Source organism: Pollachius pollachius (genome assembly GCF_949987615.1).
Source record: "Pollachius pollachius genome assembly, chromosome: 15".
Taxonomy (NCBI): Eukaryota; Metazoa; Chordata; class Actinopteri; order Gadiformes; family Gadidae; genus Pollachius; species Pollachius pollachius.
In genome coordinates, this window is record NC_136948.1 from 19,723,043 (window position 1) to 19,742,505 (window position 19,463).

At 46.4% G+C, this 19,463-nt stretch overlaps 2 protein-coding genes across 2 annotated transcripts; one reads left to right on the forward strand and one right to left on the reverse strand.

Moving 5' to 3' along the window:
* Window positions 1-255: 255 nt before the first annotated feature.
* ahi1 (Abelson helper integration site 1) lies at window positions 256-13,656 on the forward strand. Its single transcript, XM_079753067.1, has 28 exons — window positions 256-395; window positions 1,390-1,451; window positions 1,563-1,690; window positions 2,026-2,247; window positions 2,494-2,813; window positions 2,902-2,990; window positions 3,453-3,639; window positions 4,021-4,213; window positions 4,486-4,578; window positions 4,679-4,864; window positions 5,670-5,825; window positions 6,233-6,365; window positions 6,795-6,918; window positions 7,219-7,448; window positions 7,668-7,774; window positions 7,939-8,057; window positions 8,368-8,498; window positions 8,597-8,737; window positions 9,048-9,238; window positions 9,355-9,400; window positions 9,632-9,690; window positions 10,066-10,183; window positions 10,560-10,612; window positions 11,045-11,104; window positions 11,189-11,351; window positions 11,852-11,940; window positions 12,253-12,332; window positions 13,215-13,656. Exons 2-28 carry the CDS (start codon window positions 1,442-1,444, stop codon window positions 13,369-13,371), a joined length of 3,585 nt encoding a protein of 1,194 aa, XP_079609193.1. The 5' UTR covers window positions 256-395; window positions 1,390-1,441; the 3' UTR covers window positions 13,372-13,656.
* Window positions 13,657-14,772: 1,116 nt separating this feature from the next.
* Window positions 14,773-19,422, reverse strand: LOC307086659 (MFS-type transporter SLC18B1-like; the record flags this gene model as incomplete). Its single annotated transcript, XM_079751945.1, has 14 exons — window positions 14,773-14,860; window positions 15,144-15,193; window positions 15,610-15,703; window positions 16,074-16,148; window positions 16,235-16,330; window positions 16,431-16,522; window positions 16,734-16,835; window positions 17,010-17,146; window positions 17,346-17,502; window positions 17,634-17,781; window positions 18,562-18,635; window positions 18,727-18,822; window positions 19,069-19,211; window positions 19,386-19,422. 14 exons carry the CDS (start codon window positions 19,420-19,422, stop codon window positions 14,803-14,805), a joined length of 1,359 nt encoding a protein of 452 aa, XP_079608071.1. The 3' UTR covers window positions 14,773-14,802.
* Between the last annotated feature and the right edge of the window lie 41 nt (window positions 19,423-19,463).

The following is a 19,463-nucleotide window of genomic DNA, read 5'->3' on the forward strand; positions in this document are numbered from 1 at the left end:
TGCTGTGTTGTTGTGGTCGTCGTTGTTGGGAGGAGTTAAGCCTTCCTGAAATATTATTGGTCGGTTCTATTTGCGTTAGGAGGCCGTGTTGCCAGGTTGGGCGCAATTATCCGTCCAATCTGGAATCACTGGCTGAAAGCGTGCTGCAAACAATGTTGCCAGATTGAGTGGGAAATCGGGCCCAATCTGGCAACACTGTGAGGAGGACGTCACGGTGGCCCCGCCCCCGTCCCGCCGTTGACCTGGTAACCAGCAGAGCGTCGTGGAGATAAACTGGGTCTGTTGTCCCAATCACTGCAGCTTACTGCTACACACCCCGGCTTCTGTCTGCCTGTTGGGCCCGAAACACCTTCTGGAAACCATTAAGACCGACCATACAACGGCTGTTTGTTGAGGTAATAATCAAACTATTACTGCTACGATGAGCTACCGTTAGCCAGCTAACTGACTACTGCTACTAGTTATCTGAATACTGGTACTAGTTAGCTGACTACTGATACCAGTTAGCTTTCGACTAGTGGTACCAGCTGGTGACTACTGGTACCAGTTAGCTGACTACTGGGACCAGCTAACTGACCACTGGGACCAGCTAGCTGGCTACTGGTACCAGTTAACTGACTATGGTACCAGTTAGCTTGTGCTAAGGTGATGTCTTGGTGTTATGTGCTTACTAGCGCAGCACAAGCTGTATATACGACGAGTTTGTCTCCTTATTATGACAACGTATTGGTTATCAATACCTCCTCCTCATCTCACACAGACCTCCTCCCTTCCTCCTCCCCTCACACAGACCTCACCTCCTCCTCATCTCACACAGACCTCCTCCTCCCCTCACACAGACCTCACCTCCTCCTCATCTCACACAGACCTCCTCCTCCCCTCACACAGACCTCACCTCCTCCTCATCTCACACAGACCTCCTCCCCTCACACAGACCTCACCTCCTCCTCATCTCACACAGACCTCCTCCCCTCACACAGACCTCACCTCCTCCTCATCTCACACAGACCTCCTCCCCTCACACAGACCTCACCTCCTCCTCATCTCACACAGACCTCCTCCCCTCCTCCTCCCCTCACACAGACCTCACCTCCTCCTCACCTCACACAGACCTCCTCCCCTCCTCCTCCCCTCACACAGACCTCACCTCCTCCTCATCTCACACAGACCTCCCTCCCCTCCTCCCCTCATACAGACCTCACCTCCTCATCTCACACAGACCTCCTCCTCCCCTCACACAGGCCTCACCTCCACCTCCCCTCACACAGACCTCTTCATCTCCTCCTCCCCTCACACAGACCTCACCCCCTCCTCATCCAGAGGTCTGTGAAGAGGCAGCAAGGCAAACATCAGTTGTGTGTATCTAACCAGCTGTGTTTCCCCTTTCAGACTCTGTGAACAACGCTTCTTTGAATCCCTCCACTCATAATGAGAGGCGAGGATGCCAGCAGGTGAGTGGTTGCCTGCTGATTCTCTTAAAATTATACACAGACACAAATACTGGTTACAACTGGTTGCCACATATAATAATAGACTGCCAACTCTATGGGGTGTTTCCACAGGTGAGAGTGAAGCCCGGGCAAAGACCAGGGACCGGTTCAATGAGGTCCTCAAGAAGTACACCGACCCGCAGCCAGGGAAGAAGAAGGTGAAGAAGAAGAGCTCTGAGCCCCAGAGTGAGAGCATTGTGGTAGGTTGTTAAAGCTGAACGATCATGAACTATTTAGAACCGTCTTCATATTAGAAATAAATTAAATATAGTCATCAAGATCTGTATCACCGCCATGTACGTTATAATACACATACAATTAATAAATTCTACAAATTAAAATGGCTAAATTTTAATGTGTTTTGATTCTCAACGCTTTCTGGTGAATGAACGTCTGATGTTCTGTTCTATTATTCTCTGATAAAATAAAGCCAGATACCTCATTCAGTAATCGAATGTGAGCGTGTTGGCCGTAGCAACAATAAGGCAGCTCACCACAAGTCCTCTGCCATCCCCATGTCACCCCTCCCTCCCAGCTCCAGACTCTGAAGAAGAACCTGGAGAAGGACACAGAGGACGACGAGACGGTCCTCCAGAACACGTACCGCCCTGAACAGGGCAGCCCTCGCTTCACCAAGAACCGGCGGCGAGAGAGGGAGGCCGTTGAGAAGGTCATCAACGTCCACCATGACGAAGAGGAGCCTCCCCAGCCCTCCAAGGGCAAGAGGAAGAGCAAACGGGAGCTGCCTCTGCCTCCGGTGCGCCGCCCACGAGAGTGGCAGCTCCGCCTCATAACTCCGCTCTTACTTCCTTATTTTCCCTGCACTTTGTTTGGCAGTAGTTCTATAGTCCAGTTTAGTTTGTGTATTTATTTCGCTTTTGACAATACTTTTAAAAATTGTACTTTAATGTATTTATATTTTCTACTATGGTCCTGTACTGTCAACCTTGACACGCTAATGCCCCATCTTGATTGAGTAAAGTACCATCTTATCTCACCTCAGGACGACCCGCCGGGCTGCGACCAACAGGAGGACGGCTCCGTCGGGGCAGAGGACCCGGAGCTAGGCCGCCCCGGGGGACAGGAGGAGGGCAGGAGGCCCAGCAGGAAGGGAAGGAGGGACAGAGGGGCCAGGGGGGGTGTGGAGGCAGCAGGCCAGCAGGCGGATCCCGAGGATGAGCTCCTGCATCAGTACCAGCAGCGGATCAGCCGGGAGGAGGAGGCCGAGAGGACCTTCACCCCCAACGCCGTCGCACTCAACAACGACGTTGGGAAGAGGAAGAAGAAGAAGCTGAAATCGGCTGGCCCCGAGTCGGACCTGGGGTCTGTTTAAATGCTCTGGATACGGGTCGCGCTCACTGTGTCCCCAGAGTGACTCACCAGGATCTAACGGTGTGTTTCCCGCCGACAGGGACCTCGATGGAGAGGCAGAGCAGGGGGCCACTGACACGCACAACACAGTAGACGCTAGAGGGAAGAGGAAGAAGAAGAAAAAGCAAGGTAAATGTGTGGTACCTTGATTAGAAGTTTATTGAGAAGGGCAAGTACATTGTACATTGTTTCATATAAAATATAAAATAAATGTTTTGCATACAGGTTTCTAGTCAAGACTATTTGCAACCCCTGTCCCTGGGAAGGCCTTTACTAAAAGTTACACTAGAAGTTACATCACACATCAGATAACTCTTTATTCAAGATCAACAAAAAACAATGATAGCATGAGACATGGGAGACTGCAGTATCAGTGGTATGTGTGTGTGTGTGTGTGTGTGTGTGTGTGTGTGTGTGTGTGTGTGTGTGTGTGTGTGGTTGAAAGGACAATGAGTGTGGATAGAGGTTTAACATTTAACCGAATGTCATTTATAACCCAAAACCAACGACAAGCTAACAACCAGTGTCGCCTTTCCTGAGAGATGGAGCGAGAGGCCCAGCTACTGTATGCATTGGAATGTGTCCACCCAGTGGTGTTGGAGGCTGGGGAGGGGGAGGCGGAGTTGCCGCGGCGACCGGCCCTGGATGACAGCCTGGTGCTGGGCGTGTACGTCCATCGGACGGACCGGCTGAAGACAGACCTGCGCCTCTCCCACCCCATGGTGAAGGTCCACGTGGTGGACGAGCTGACGGGGCAGTACGTGAGGAAGGAGGACAGGTGACGCCCCCTTCCTGTTGACCAAATTAGGATACATGGAGGATGGATGGAGGATAGTGTGGTGGCTAGGGAGACCCCCACTAGGGTAGGTTCGGATCCCCAAACGTCCGCAGCCTCATGACGCTCATGATGTTCAGGGTTGAGTTGAGGTGTGGGGTTTATTTTATGGTCTATCGATCTGTTAAAATTGATTGTGTTGATGTGATGTGTTGGGTTGTGATTGACATATATTTTTTGTAGTTGTACTATCTCTTTAACCATTTTTTTTATAAAAAAGACAACACACAAGTCTTGGCCACATGTCCATCATTTCTGATTCTCTGAGTTGATTCCAGCTGTATATTGACTCTACTTATTATTATTATTTGTTTACATGTGCAGCCATCGGCCGGTGTCGTCGTTCTACGAGCAGGAGTGCGTGGAGCATGTTCTGCCCATCATGACCCAGCCATTCCACTTTAAGAAGAACAAGTCCACCATCCCGGAGTGGGAGGAGCAGATCATCTTCAACGAGCGCTTGGGACACTTCCTGCAGGACCGCGGCGATGCGCCACGGGTCATACTCTTCTTCGAGGTCCGAACGCTATAAATAGAACACACCAATTCGACTGGGTTATCTTTTCACTTGATGGGCGAAAAGGATTGTTTTATTGTCATGCTATCGACACACCACATGCTGTAACAATTAGTGTATAACCCTAGTGTGTGTTGTTTGTTAATGCTGTATATTTTAAAGCTAGTATTTCCTTTGACCCTTGCAAGAAACAACAAACAGATTGAAACCTAGCCTTCGATATCTGCGTCACTTCCAATGTTTTGGGGTTGTTTGTGGTGCGATTCGGACAGGTGCTGGACTTCATGACCATGGAGGAAGCCAAAGCCCACGATGTAGGCAAGCAGGAGAGAGGGTTCCGGAAGGTGGCCTGGGCGTTCCTTAAGGTGACCATCATCAGGCTTGAGTCCTTTCACTTTTTCATACACATTTGCCCAACAGGAGGAGGTTTCATGCTTCATGCCCTCTCCTGTGTCTCCCCGCCAGCTGGTGGGAACCAATGGCGTGCTGAACGTGGACAGTAAGCTCCGCCTCCAGCTCTTCTGCCCGCCGGCCAGGGCCAAACCGCAGCCCAAAGCCATCGAGGTGGTGGAGTGGTGGAAGAGGTATCCCCGCAACAGATACACCTCCACCCTCTACGTCACCGTCAAAGGCCTCAAACTCCCAGAGCATGTGAGTAGGAGGGAAGAGAGTCTGGGATAGTCTAGAGATCTGGAGGTGGACCTTTTTATGCATATTTGGACGTACATGTATGATGCGTCACGCCGACAGGCTGGCTGCCACTAGGTGGACCCAGGTGGCTCTGACTGGGCTCTTAGCTGCAGAATCTGAGGACAGTGATGCATACAGATGGTGATCCGTGCTGCCGTGTAGGAGATCACCCTGAGTATGTTTGGTGATGGCTGGTTGAACCTGTGTGCATTGATTACCCAATCCGCATTGAGCATTGATTAATTACCAGTCTGACTCGGGCCAGGCGAGGCTGTTTCCACCAGACATCAACCACCTAACCTCCACCCAACTTCTCACCTTACGGGGAATTTTGCTGTTCTGAATCCAAAACAGGCCAACTATTCAATCCCAATCAAATAAAAATAAAGGTTTAGTTAATGGCAGGGATGTTCTTGTTACGCTCTCTCGTGGTCTCTCTTCCTGTATATTTAGATATTCCTGTGCATCTCATCCCGATTAGCTGATAGAAAAGATCCACCATTCTCTACAGATTGTTTATTCTGTTCATGAATTTAATATCCTTGGCAACCTGCCTTCTATGCTAGATATCACAACTCAATAACACATGCTACTGTAGTAGACTTTGTTTTAACCGTGAGGTGCCCCAGATATATTAATGGAGAGCCATGTGGGAGCTGACTGTGTTGTGGTTATTTTGGGGGTGTTGGTGGTGGTGGCTGCATCGTGCAGGTGGACTGAGCTGACTGTGTTGTGGTTATTGGGGGGGTGGTGGTGTTGTGTGCAGGTGGACCCCAGCATGCGCTCCATGATGGCCCTGCAGGAGGAGCGAGGCAGCACCTCCTACAGCGAGCTCCAGAGTGAGGTGACCAGGAGGAGCCTGCCCCAGCCCGCCGAGCAGAGCCAGGCCTCCGTGTTCAGGTGGAGCAGGATGCCAGGCCAGGTGGGTGCTACGGTCCATAGTACACTGGACCTAGTCCAAGTTCTCCCTTTATTCCAGTGACGGTTTCAAAGGGCCTGGGGTTAGGGTGGGGTGTTGTCAAATGTGGGCAATGCCTTCATTTGAGAACACACCACCCTAGCATCCCCCCTAAACCTAAGCCCTCTTTATGTGCACAGGAAAACACCCCTAAATCCAGGGTTCCAGTCCTATAGAAGGAGCCCATGAACGACCCTGTTCAACTCCTCCTCTTGTTACTATGAACCCTCAGGCATAGAAAGCGTTCTTTCTAAACAGAGCAGTTCATAGTAACAAGTTTGGGATGGGTATTCTCTCTCTAAACTTTAATTTGGTTGCATAATGCTATCCATGATTAAAGTGAGTCTGAGGTTTGTAATATTCTGTCCCAGGTGTGTCGGATCCCCAACAAGCCCGTGCTGTCGTTCCGGGGCGGGCACATGGGCTGCTTCACCGTGCGCTTCTCCCACGGCGGCACGGTGCTGGCTGCGGCCTGCGCTGACAGAGACGCCTTCCCTGTCATCGGTGAGCAACCTCCCCTGCTCCTATCGCGTTACACACCAATCACAAGATACAATCACCGCTGCAGTCAGTCAGTAGAAACAGTTTTCTAATGGTTCAGGGATCACCCTTTGTTGTGTGTTACTAACAATGGGAAATGTGGGTTGTACAGTATCACCAGCACTGTTTAAAAAGGATAATTTTGTTGTTTACACGTATAACAATGTGTAAAAATATATGAATATCTCAGGATGTAGAAAGGTGCATCTATGTACACGTAGTAATGTAAACAAATAATGTGAACCAATCTTCCTCAACTGTCAAATATTGACTGACAAACATGACTGACAATACATACAATACGTATACGTACTACAAAATGATCCATCGACCTAATAGCAATAGTAAATACCTGATGACACTGTTAACCAAAGGCGTGTGTGCTGTCTTCAGTGTATGAGATTCCCTCTGGCACCGTGCTGGCGGTGTTCAGCGGCCACCTGAGCGTTGTGTACGACCTCTGCTGGTCCAGAGACGACCGCAGCCTCCTGTCATCCTCCTCCGACGGCACCGTGAGGTGAACACACCACCCTGCTGCTCGAGTTACACCTCGCCACCAGGGGGCGCATGTGCTCTTTTCTCAACTCTTAAGAGGATTATTATCTATCTTTATGAATATCGTAACATGAATATCACATTTCTTTGTCATTTATTTAAATGACAGAAGATTTTGTTTTTTTGTTTTTATTGTTCTATGTTTAGTTTATTTATTCATTCATATTTTATTTATTAATATCATTTTCGCAGTTTGTTATTTATGTTAGCACTTTTGTTCAATGTGGGAATGCAAGGAGAGTAACACAATACTTAATTTAAGGGAGTGGAACGTGGACCGGCTCCTGGGGATCGCCCAGAAGGTGCTGCCCCACCCATCCTTCGTGTACAGCGCCCGCTACCACCCGGCCGCGTCCCGCTTGGTGGTGACCGGGGGCTATGACGGCCTGCTGAGGGCGTGGCGTGTGGACGGCCACGACGTCAACGGCCAACTGCTTCAGGAGCTGGAGGGGCACGGCAGCTTCATCAACGCCGTGTGCTTCGACTGCGAAGGTACGCCCAACACAAGTTGCCATGTGACGTGGGTCATTATAATAATCCTAATTATTAACCCTAACCCTGATAACAACATTGGGATTTATTTGAGAGAAAACTATTGATATGTAATTGTTTCATATGATAATAATAATAATTATTATTATTATTATTATTACTAATAATTAATACTGTTGGCTTATTTCTCTCTCCTGGTTGATGTGCCTCTCTACCCAGGAACGAGGCTGTTCTCGGCAGACAACAGCGGGGTGATCATCGTTTGGAGGACGCCGGTGGCAGAAGGAGCGGGGGGGAAGCTCTGTGAGGACTGGAGCATAGAGAAGGTACAAAAAACACTGAGCGTTACCTGGGGAAATACCAGCTTGACACTGAGCCATGTTTGTTTTTTGACTCTGCAAAATAAATAATTGGAAGTAAACTCCTTGAGGGAGGGATAATCTTCTCATTGATAACACTTATCATTGATGAGCTGATGCTGCTTTGGCAGAGGATCGAGGAGAGGGACCTCGGGGGGATGCCCATCAACCTGCTAGAGGTGCATCCCAACGGGCGCCGGCTGCTCATCCACGCCAAGGACAGCGTGCTGAGGGTCATGGACCTCAGGATGTAAGCCTCTTCTATCGGGTCGCAGTACCCTCACAAGTAGTTATGTTTCATACCAGTGAAAGTGAAGAGCTTGGACTCCGAACTGATGTGTTAGCGGGTCGCACCGGCGGAGCTTCTGTTCTAGTGTCCTCATGTTTTATCAAGGATAATACTGTAAATGTAATCGCATTTGTGTACTATCAATAAATCCCCAAAGATAAGTCTAATTGCCATGTACAGTATCCAACCTTTTAGACTATATCACTCTAGATGGGGCAATAGGTCAGAAAGAGAGGAGGAGATATGAATACGTTCAGCGTCTGTCCCCCAGCCTGGCCGTGAAGAGATACACGGGGGCCACCAACTACAGAGAGAGGATCTACAGCACCTTTTCCCCCTGTGGGAGCTTCCTCTTCTCCGGCAGCGAGGACGGCATGGCCTACGTCTGGAACGCTGAAACGGGTGAGATTGGATGCGGTTCTTCCTCTTCCTGTTGTTGTGGTTGAAGTAGTCCTCCTCCTCCTACTTCTTCTTCTCCTTGTGTTGACGTGGTTTCCTAGGCGACCAGGTGGCGGTGTACTCGGAGCTGTGCTACCCGACCGCCCTGCGCGGCGTGGCGTTCCACCCCCACGAGAACATGGTGGCCTTCTGCGCCTTCGGTCCGAGCCAGCCCATCCTGGTCTACCTATACGACCGCAAAGGTACGACCGAACCGACCCCAGTTACAGCGGGCGACTCGGCTGCTTCTCATATCGCCGCCGTGAGATAATCTCTCTGTGATACTTTGAAGAGTAACTGTACTCTTGAAATAGGGTGACTCTTCTTTCGGTCGCTGTTTCGATTCCCTCGTCGTTTCGAGGTGTGTCTGAGCGAGACACCGAATGCTAACTCTCGATTCACCTCGCATTGTTGACACCGCCATCGGTGTACGGATCTGGCCATAAGTGGGTTTATTGAGATTGCGTTACAGAGATGTACTGGGTTGAGCGTGTATACACCCTGTGCGGACAGTGTCCCAGCTGGAGGCCCAGACCATCAGAGCGGGCAGCCGGGCCGCCCCCACGGACACCAGCATCAGGACCGCCGAGCCCATGGCCGCCCTGCTGGACCGGACGGCCTCCTCGCCTACCGACCGCTTCGCACAGACGGCCAGGCTGTCGCTGAAGATGCAACGTGTCAAAGACAAGTTGGACTCTGTCCTGGTAAACGCATTACTTCATCCAGTGTCTTCACTTTCTTGGCCTTAAAGGAGTCGGTGAAGGCCGTTGCTGCTAGAGGATCATGATACATGTCTTACATGAACTGACTGCTTTTTCAGGACCCGCATCGAAGCGCCTCCACTCTTGGGTACATGTCTGATCAAGGTGCGTGTTGGTGTCTTACGCTGCTTTTGGGATGTTTTCTTGTGTTATGCCAGAGCCACTTTGGAGCCCGTATGGGTACGGTCTCGCTGCAGTTCAATGAGCAGGGACCCTCCAGTGTGGCGTAGTGGGTTTAGCTCTGGTGCTTAGCGTAGCAATGGCATCATGTTTCATACAACAGGCGCACCCCTGCCTTGGCATTAAGACGTAGCCTTCTGTCTCTCCTGGCTGCAGACCGAGTTTCCTTGGACTATGCAGGAAGGAGTCGGACGCTGGATTTTGCTCCTGCTGCTGTGAGTACAGCTGTCCTCCAATCAAATGGTGGACAGACAGGGAATTATATAGGTCTCATAGTTGGTGGTATAACTTGCACTGCTTTTCATAATATGGACGTAAGCAGCTGCCATTCGCGATTCACACTCCTATATGATAAAACAAACCACGCTGTACCTTATAGTTTCATTCCGACACTGTAGAGTATCGAAATTATTTGTTTTGGACATTTTGTTACAATGGCCCGTAAGGTGTCAGTCAGTACTTTATCCCCTCAGCTATAACAGCATCTAGAAGCCATTGTCAAGTGATAAGGTCAGGCTTCACCACGCTCTCTCTTTTCTTCCCTTCTCCTCTCTCTCCCCTTATCTCCTCCTCCTCTCCCTCCCTTCCAGACGGGCCTGGGTTCCTCGCTGCCGCCTCCGTCGCTGCTGTCTCCCCACTCCAAGCTGCACCTCTCCGGGGCCCTGGCAGAACACCTCATCCCCCAGGCGGCTCTCAGCTGCCAGAACCGTGGGTCTCCAAAGCCTTGTGTCTCACACCTTCATTCCCTCATGATCGCATACAACTCCCGCCTCTGCACAACTTCACTTTAATGCCTCCACTTTGCCAGTGTGAAGCGGGGGCTTGAATCACTGTGGGGGAAGAATGGCATGCCAGTTGGCCAATGCCAGAGTTCCATTAACCGGAGCCGACACATCAGCTTACACCACAAACTAGTTGGGTACTCAAGCGCAGCGGTTGGCATGTGGTCTCTTCACAGAGACCAGAGCCCTCTCGTTGTCTCCACCCACATCCGTAGGTGGCCAGCATGAAAAGAAGCAGGTCCTCTGGTTAGATTGGTGGCGGTCTGACCCCTGTCTCGTTTGTTTTCTTGCTGCGTTTTCAGGGGGCTTCAGTCCAGTGGGCCGTCGCTTGAAAGGAGCTGGGTCGCTACAGACGGTACGGTGTATATATCCTGAGATGATTGATGATGTAGGATTTAGTGGCATCTAGCGTTGAGGTTGCAGATTGCGACCCATTGAACTGACTGCCAAGTTCGTTCCACCAGATGCCACTAAATGAACACATTTCATCTTCATCAAACAATAATGGATTAAATACATAGAGATTTGATATATTTGAATTGTAGATGATAATATTAACCCTAACTTAAAAGGTTTGTTAGTGGAACACTGCAGCAGAAGCACTGCTGCTGGGGATTTAAGAAGCTAAACGACACTGAGCCGGCGTTACAATGTGAACGGTTTATTTGTAATCCCACCCATAAAGGTTGCAATTTATATGGATTATTTGTAATTCAAACCTTAAGGGTTACCTTTTCTGTGGAGAAATGTTAGATGAAAGGCTTAAATCCAACCTCTTTCTTCCCAGCGCCGCCCCGTCTCTTCTGGACCCCGACTGGAGAGCGACTCGGCAGAAGGTCACCCAACTGTACGACCTTGTCTTGTTTTGTTGAATTTAACTTTTATTCACAGATTCTCTGTGTTAAGTTCTTCTTTCTGTCCCCGCCCGCAGGTGGTTTCGCTGTATCACTACACCGCCGACCGCTCGGACGAACTGACCCTCCAGAGAGGTGACGTCATCCAAGTGCTCTACAAAGACAACCACAACTGGTGGTTCGGATGTCTGGCCAATGGGCAGCAGGGATACTTCCCGGCGACGTACACTGCAGATGAGAGTGCGTACATAACATGTACACTACCGTTCAAAAGTTTGGGGTCACCCAGACAATTTCATGTTTTCCATGAAAACTCACACTTTTATTCAACATTTTTCAGGTGTGCTAACATAATTGCACAAGGGTTTATTAATCCTCAATTAGCCTTTTCACACGATTAGCTAAACAACCATTAGCACAGGAGTGATTGTTTCTGGAAATGGGCCACTGTACACCTAGTCATTTACCACATTAACAATGTCTAGACAGTATTTCTGATTAATTGAATGTTACCTTCAATGAAAAAAAAAAGTTTTTTTTTCAAAATAAGGAAATTTCTATGTGACCCTAAACTTTTGACCAGTAGTGTTTGTTTTTATAACGTCTGTCTCCATGTTGCACAGAGCCCCCAAACAAAAGCACAAAAGAACCATAAATCCCCAAAAGCAATAGCCTGACAGTTTACCTAGGGCGGCCATTTGTCATTCTGGCTGATTGCTTTTCCATGATTCCAACTGCAGGAGAGTTCAACGAAGATCTGGGCGCCCTTGAAACGCCACTTGCCACTGGGTCAGATGGTCCCGGGGGTGAAAGGGCAACGCCAACCAAGGTCAGGGGGGCCGGGTCGGGGTGCTGATGTTGTGGTTTACAGCCAGGCCAGATGTGATTCTAGTACAGAGATCCTCTGTTGTCTCCCTTACAACTGTAGCTTATCTCTATCGATCCATCAGTCTAATGCTAAGTTATCAGTACTTTTTATATCCACATGGGAATCTTAACATGGCCAGGACCATTATTTTGGTGTGTGTTCTTGATGTAAACTGTCCTTCGATCTCTTGGTGCGGTCGGCTTATATCTATTTCTCTCTCTCTTTCTCCTCCCTTCTCTCTCCCCATCCGTTCATCTGTCTCTCTCACCCAAGGTGTCAGCTGCCATCAGTTCTTCTGGAGAGCTCCGCTTTCTTTCTGAGCAGGACACAGAGCCAGAGATGACCAGCACCAAGTAAGTTCTGCTGCTCCTGGGTTGGCTAAGCACATGTTAGCAAAACATGCTAACAAATTTGGGCTAATGCAGTAGTGTGAAGTTTTACCTTGATGTATACAATATCAAATATAAACACGTCATAGAACTTTGCTAGATGAGCTTTGTATACGAGATGATTCTGAACTAGTATTTGGGGGTCAAGCAACGAAGCTGTGAGACAACCATTGTTATTCTACGTTTTCCTATTATTATTATTATTATTATTATTATTATTATTATTATTATTATTCTGTCATGGAAGTCTATGGCAGCCCATAGAACGCCATGGTCAAAAGTTGTGATATTTGGCACACTGATTCAGGACAGTCCCATAATCCCTCATAGCAAATTTATGGTCGCTAGCTCTAGTGCCACCAACAGGTCAAAGTTGGACATGCATTCATTTTTATTACTTTTGACCCATTCATCCATTAATCACAAACAATTTATGACCTTTTACCTCAGGGGGGCGTCATACAGGAAGTGAGCTCATATCCCTGCAAGGCCTTCATGTATCCAAACCAAACTTGGCTCATACTCTTATGACCCTATTCTGATGATGCCCAAATAATTGGGCATCATTAACGCCTAGGGGGGCATTGTAAGCAGCAAGTCTATTCCGGCCCTTAGAAAGCAACTTCAATGTATTTTCATTGTGATAACCATTTGCAAATAGCTTTCATTGTAGGTGAAATTACTGAGACGGTCCTCATGTAGCCACCTAACCGATTATCTCTCTGTCCACCAACATTTGTTTATGGAGTCCTATTCTGCTTGACCCCCACATTGCTGCTCGCAGCTGTATTTAACTATTGAGACTGTGTTACTCAGAGTCCTGACCATGGTCTTTTCTCTCTTCAGAAGAGCTCCGAGGAAGAAGAGAGTGAAGCGGCACGTCGCCCCCCCGCCCTCCGCATCGTCAGATCCGGAAGCATCCGGGCCTTCTGGCCGGCGAGCCAGGCCGCTGCCGGAGAGGCCCCGGGGCCGGGCCAACGGGGCCTTTGAGTCGGACGCGTAGCCGTGGAAAAGCTGTTGGAAGTCCTTTTTTTTTCTTAGGTAAATAAGTGTTGTCTTACCGTTTAGCATCAAACAATCCAGGTGATTGTGAAATGTGCATCTTTATCTATGTTTTATCATTTCAAGCAAATGGATTCGTCAGTTTTTATTACATTTTCAAGGTTGAATACTGAGCTTGGTCTTGACATTTTCTAACGTGTAACGTTATAAAGTAAATAAACAGACTCCTATACCGAGTGCATCGATAGTGTGTCTGTCACGTATAAAGATTTCTAGTTGAGAGTATATTTGTTTCCAACAAAGCAAAAATATTTGCATTCCAATGTACTTCTCTTCCGTTTACCTTCAGCCTAATCTTAAACCAAAGAGTTTTAAATAAAAGATTTGAAATGTTGGTTATCGTCTTCCCTTTTGACAGCTTTAATAATTACCCAAACTAAAATGCAAACGCCAAAATGTTAAATGTGGAAAAAATCCAGAGAAGGCCACCTAGTTGTCAATCTAATGGGAGATTACTTGTTTTAAAATGTCATTCACACAGTTGACACTTTAAGGGGCAAACACTTAATAGTAGCAAGAATGATTACTATTGAATTAGTTCATAGCGCCTTTAGTGTGTAGTGGTATGAAATCATATATTTGGTTGAATTATTTGGGTAGTTGTACTCTCATTAAGTGGTTTGGTGTGATTCCTTGTTTGTTTGGTTGCTCGGCAACAGTGACTAGGCCTCGAGCTGTAGGCTGTCAGTAAACAGTTGTACGTGAGGACTCATTTCCCTTCTTGAATGTCGTAATTTGTCTGTCATGTGTTCTAGGTGATAGATATTGCGTTTACATTCATTGTACATGTTCTCATTCTCTCAGTCTATGCTTGAATGATCGTTTAACTATTTCCAATCATCGTACGTTCCCTGTGGATTCAAATCATGTGGTCCAGAGACAACCAGCTCATTCATGACTGAGGTATGGCTGCTGCTCAATAGGTCTTCGTTCCCCTCAGGAATTTTTGATGATATGAGGTCTGCCTTCCACACAGGCCAGATAAGTGTCTGCTCAGCGAACACAAACCGTTTCCACCGTTCTTCAAATTACAGTTCATTATTCAGGAATTTAGTCACAATGAATGTTTGCAATGCAATTATTAATTCAACGTGACCGTTGCATATATTTATTATATTTCACATCTTAATGACAGAATAAGTGTTAAAAAAATACTGTATTATGAATATTAACAATAAATATAAATGATTCAATTAAATACAATGACATAGGTCTGCATTACCCCTATTTATATTTGCTGCAATCCCTTTATAAAGCATGTCAGTTATAGTCTCAAATAATGAAAAGTAACAACATAATATTAACATATATATAAATATAAACATTTATATTAACAACTGTTAATGTTACTGATGTAAGCAGAAGCTGCCCGTCAGGCCAACAGAGTGGTTTCTTCCCCTGGAGTCGTCGTTCCATTCTCCTGTGCATCACTTTAAAACAAGTCAAGGGTTACCTAAGTGTTATTATACAGCATCCCCAAATTCAAAGTTGTCTAAAGGGTAAAAACTCTTTAATACGGGCTGCATATAATGCCCGCTGCATAAAATAAGGTAAAAATTCAGGTTATGTAAGATTAACTTATTAAATGATTGTTTAATAAGTGTAATCATGATTTAAACTGAAATTTGACCTGACCAGGTGAGCATTCACACAGTGAATAAATCCATCTACAGTCAGGACATCTAGGTGAGGTACAAACATGGGTGAGATTACCTGGGCTTCTTCAGTCTTTCAGTGAGATAATACAAACCAAGAAGGGTGGCCTGTGGAAAAGAAAAGGCATTTATTTATTTATATGTATCTTCAACTATGTGAACTCATGCCTGTGTTCCATGCCATTTTCTGTTTGAAACCATGCAGGAAGAAGGGAGCAGTGTCACATGTTCACTATTTGTTTATATCACCTGGAACGGTATTATCCTTGTCCGTTTTCATTTTAAAATGCTATCTTAGTTGTCTTAGCATCAGGTACCTATATGTATCCTATATGCTAAGTCCCCTAACATGCATAGTACCCTAAACGCCATCGAACCTACACATGCTAAGTAGTATCTTACATGCTAGGTACTGTAGCGTACTAAGAAGGCTAACATACTAAGTACATGCTATGTTCCCTAACATGTATTCTGAGGTAGGAAGAAGGGGAGAACAAGTCCCTGAACGATATAATTCAACTTACAGCCAGACCTGAGAGCCCTCCTTGGATAAATGCTGCCCACTCAAACGTTAGATGCTGTGTGAGGAGGCCCCCCATCATTGGTCCATACAACATCCTTAAAACAGAAGAAGAACAGTTAAACAACACAGTCTTATTTGCAGAAACAGGTTCAATTCAACTTTAGCTCGACATGAACCACCATTTAAAAAAGTAGTTTTTTTTTTTACATACAATTTCAATAGAAAAGAGTAACTCCTGACTAGCGGATACGTTTAGTTCAAACATGATCCAAGATTTTTTCCTCAGCCATTCATGTGTGGAATCAACAACACTTACGTTATAATTTAAAGTATTTATCTTAATTCATGTAAAATGGACATATATAGAGCAGGTATGGTGCTCAGTTTATTTAATGTATTTACCGTGAGCACAGTGTGTGACTGTCACAGTATGTGATGTAAAACCAATAGATTAGGCTCACTTACCCCATGGACCAACAGGCCCCAAACAGTCCAGACACCATTCCGAGAGTGCCAAGTCCATTTACGAAACCCTGCTCACTATCACCCAAGAAAAAAAAAGAAAGTGAATCAATAATATATCATATTATTCTAACACTCAGACTAAATATGGCAGAGTGACTCACTATGCAGAGGTGATGACTTCTGGTAAAATAGGCGTGATACCAATACCGGTCCCGAAGCCGTTCACAGACAGCATGAAGATGGTCAGCCACAGCTGGCTACCAGGAGGAACCCAGAACAACACAGGAAACATCACTCCTCTCACTCAGGAACAAGAGTTTGTCCTATGTTAATAGTTAAACATCACATCCAGCACACCTGGGCAGCTGAAAGAATGGAGCAGGACCAAGAAAACAGAAGCCGATTGCCATGAGAAGACCGCCGGACACCAGGAACCAGCCCCTCACATCCTGAAACGACAGACAGCAGCGGGTAGAGGGGTTAAGGGGAGGTCCAGGCAAGGCCTGGCCATTCAGAACATCAGTTGTCCTGGTCTAGTAGTCGTTATAAACTCTCAGAGCCTAATACTACATCACTTTGTGTGCAATGGTCTCCAGTCCAAGAGTTGTGGGACTGAACAGTAGATGTTTTGTGAAATCATGAGGCGTACTTGAGACTTACAGGATACTTATCAGCAAAGAAACCGAGAAGGGGCGAGCTCAGACAGTAAGGTAAGGAGAAGGCCAGGAAGATGAGGCCCACGTGGCTGGGGCTGAGATGGAACTGGACACAAGAGAGAGCGGACCTTCTTAAAACATTTCACATTATTGGCATTTTTAAGTTTCAGATACAAATGTAGAATTCTTCTGATGTTCTAGAGCATAGAAAGCGCCGGTGCCACTACTATTTTATAAACGTATCCGCAGCATCACAACCTTGTAAAAAATGATCAGTTACCTTGTCCATCGCGAATAAGGATAAGGTTGTGTCCAGGAATCCCAGCCCTGAGCTAAAGGTGAAGATGAAGAAGCATAGCAGCAGTACTTTTGGGAGTCTCAGTAGTTGGATGAAGGAATCCTCAGAAGGATCTGCGTCTGTCCCACACAAAACAGAAGCACAGCGTAGATGTATTAATTATGATCAGTTATAATATGATTTAATTATATTGTAGCAGGCTGATTACACAGTCATAGTGCAGCCAGAACGACAGGAAGACTCCTATCAATCTTAATGTACTTAAAAAGGAACTTATTGGATAAGTCATATCTCGCACTGGAATCGCTGAACCCTTACCACAGCTTGGCATGACGATCATGTTAAACGGAACCATCAACAGTAGGATACAGCCCAGAACAAGGAAAGGAAGCTCGTATCCAGCGGCCTGGTACAGCCACCCTCCTAAAGGAGGCCCCAGAATGAGACCCAGTCCTGTGAATATCTGCAAACTACCCTGGAACAGAAAAAAACAAATAAATATGTGACTCGGTAGCAAACAAAAAAAGACAAGAATAATTAGTTTTTGCCATGACCAACCACATACCTCCACCACATACCAGTGCCATCAGGGCAGGCCAGACCTACCAAAATGGTCGCTACATTGTGTGGGAAGACTTTAGATGCTAATGCAGTAGAAGAGGTGAAGGCCGCAGCGAAGCCCATAGCGTCGACACTCCTCACAATGAAGCAGAGGGAGATGAACAAGGCCCCTGAGGGAGCTCTGTCAAGGAATCTGTTCATTCCAAGAGAGGGAAGAGTCATTTTAGAGGATGTTGCTCAAACCTCAACCAACTCCTGTCCTCCTGTTCCATAACCCTGTCCCTAACCCTGACCGTGGATGACTGCCTGACCTTTTTCAAAGAGAAGTGGATGAACATTTGCAGATAACGTCCCTCCAACACATCTCTAGATTGCCGTATCAAGTTCAAATCGTTGGCATTTTGTGCCGTCAAGGTTAGTCTCTGAATCTGCACCCACCTCCATCCCACTGCTCACTTGTCCACGGGTCCCTCGACCTGCCCTCTGAGGTACATGAATGAAGGGCGGATTCCACTGCACACCAACTCCCAGTCTCTGGAGAGGTCATACCTTGATAGATCTTTATCTCTGGGATGTCACATTTGACTATACAGCTAATGGGGGGCAAGATAGCGCCGTGGTTAGGGTGAGTGACTAACCCTGACCCTAAAGACGTCCACAGCCTAAATGGAGGCCTTGGTAGTGGCAGTACACCCATACCTGCTGCTTAATAACCAGAACTTGTTCTCACTTGAGCCATTCTCTCTCACATAATGAGACTAGAAATTAAGTAATTAGGGGAAAACCAGGCTTTGTTGATTAGACAGGCGCATTGTTAAAAATATGTATGATTATTAATTGTTTGATTTTCGAATGTTTTCTCTCGAAAATAAAGAAAATGTGTGTTGTTTTATTTGTATAGTTATTTTTTCTATTCTGTTTAAAGAATGCTTGAAAACCAACTTACCTCAAGCTCCCATTTTCTGTAACTTACCCAAACATGATAGTGCATCCTCCTGACACAAACAGGCCTGACACAAGCATGAGTTTTGCACCAATCTGGACAATCTGAGGACCAGGTGGAATAATTATTATAGGTAATACAATCATAGGATAATAAACATCAAGTGTGAATGGATTAACAGTGTAATTTACTTACATATCTTCCCATTATCAGTGAACCAATGAAGTTGCTGAGTGCATAGCAGCCAAATATGAGACCGACCACAGTCTGGCTGGCGCCCTTCTGTAACGCCTGCATTTGGATAGAGCCATGATTATTTAGTGGGTCTCCGAACCTAAGGGATGCTTGGCTTAGGCCTACCTGCTCAAATATTTTTTTAATAGTTATTTTAGTCAGTCTGTTTTGATATTTGAATGCCATGTTGGACAATGTGTTAAGTGCTTCAAGGTATTTATATGGGTGAAACATATAGATGCAAACAATGATGAATGTTGATTGTGATTCAACTTTGTTGGTGAGTGCAGCTCCAAAGCTCACCTCGTGGGGGAAGAATGGTGCAAGTATTGAATAGCAGATCATTGAGCCAAAGTTGACAGAAGCCACGGATATTAAAGTGAAGATCTGGGTGCGAGACATCCCCCCCGGTGGAGACCTTGTTGGTTCATCTTCAGTAATGTTCTCTGTCATATGAAAACATATAGCTTTAAATCAATCCTGTAGGATAACTAAACAAATGCAATATTTTTAACTCATTTTGTATGTATTTGGCTCAATACATTTACGGGGAAAATAGCCATATAGAATTCCTCAAGTATTTATTTCACTGATATTATTTGACTTAGTAAATCACCAACCTGTCTCTTTGAGTTCAGTGAGTTCATCGGCTGCCATGCCGAATGTTGGATTGTATTTTCTGCTCACGTGTTAAAATC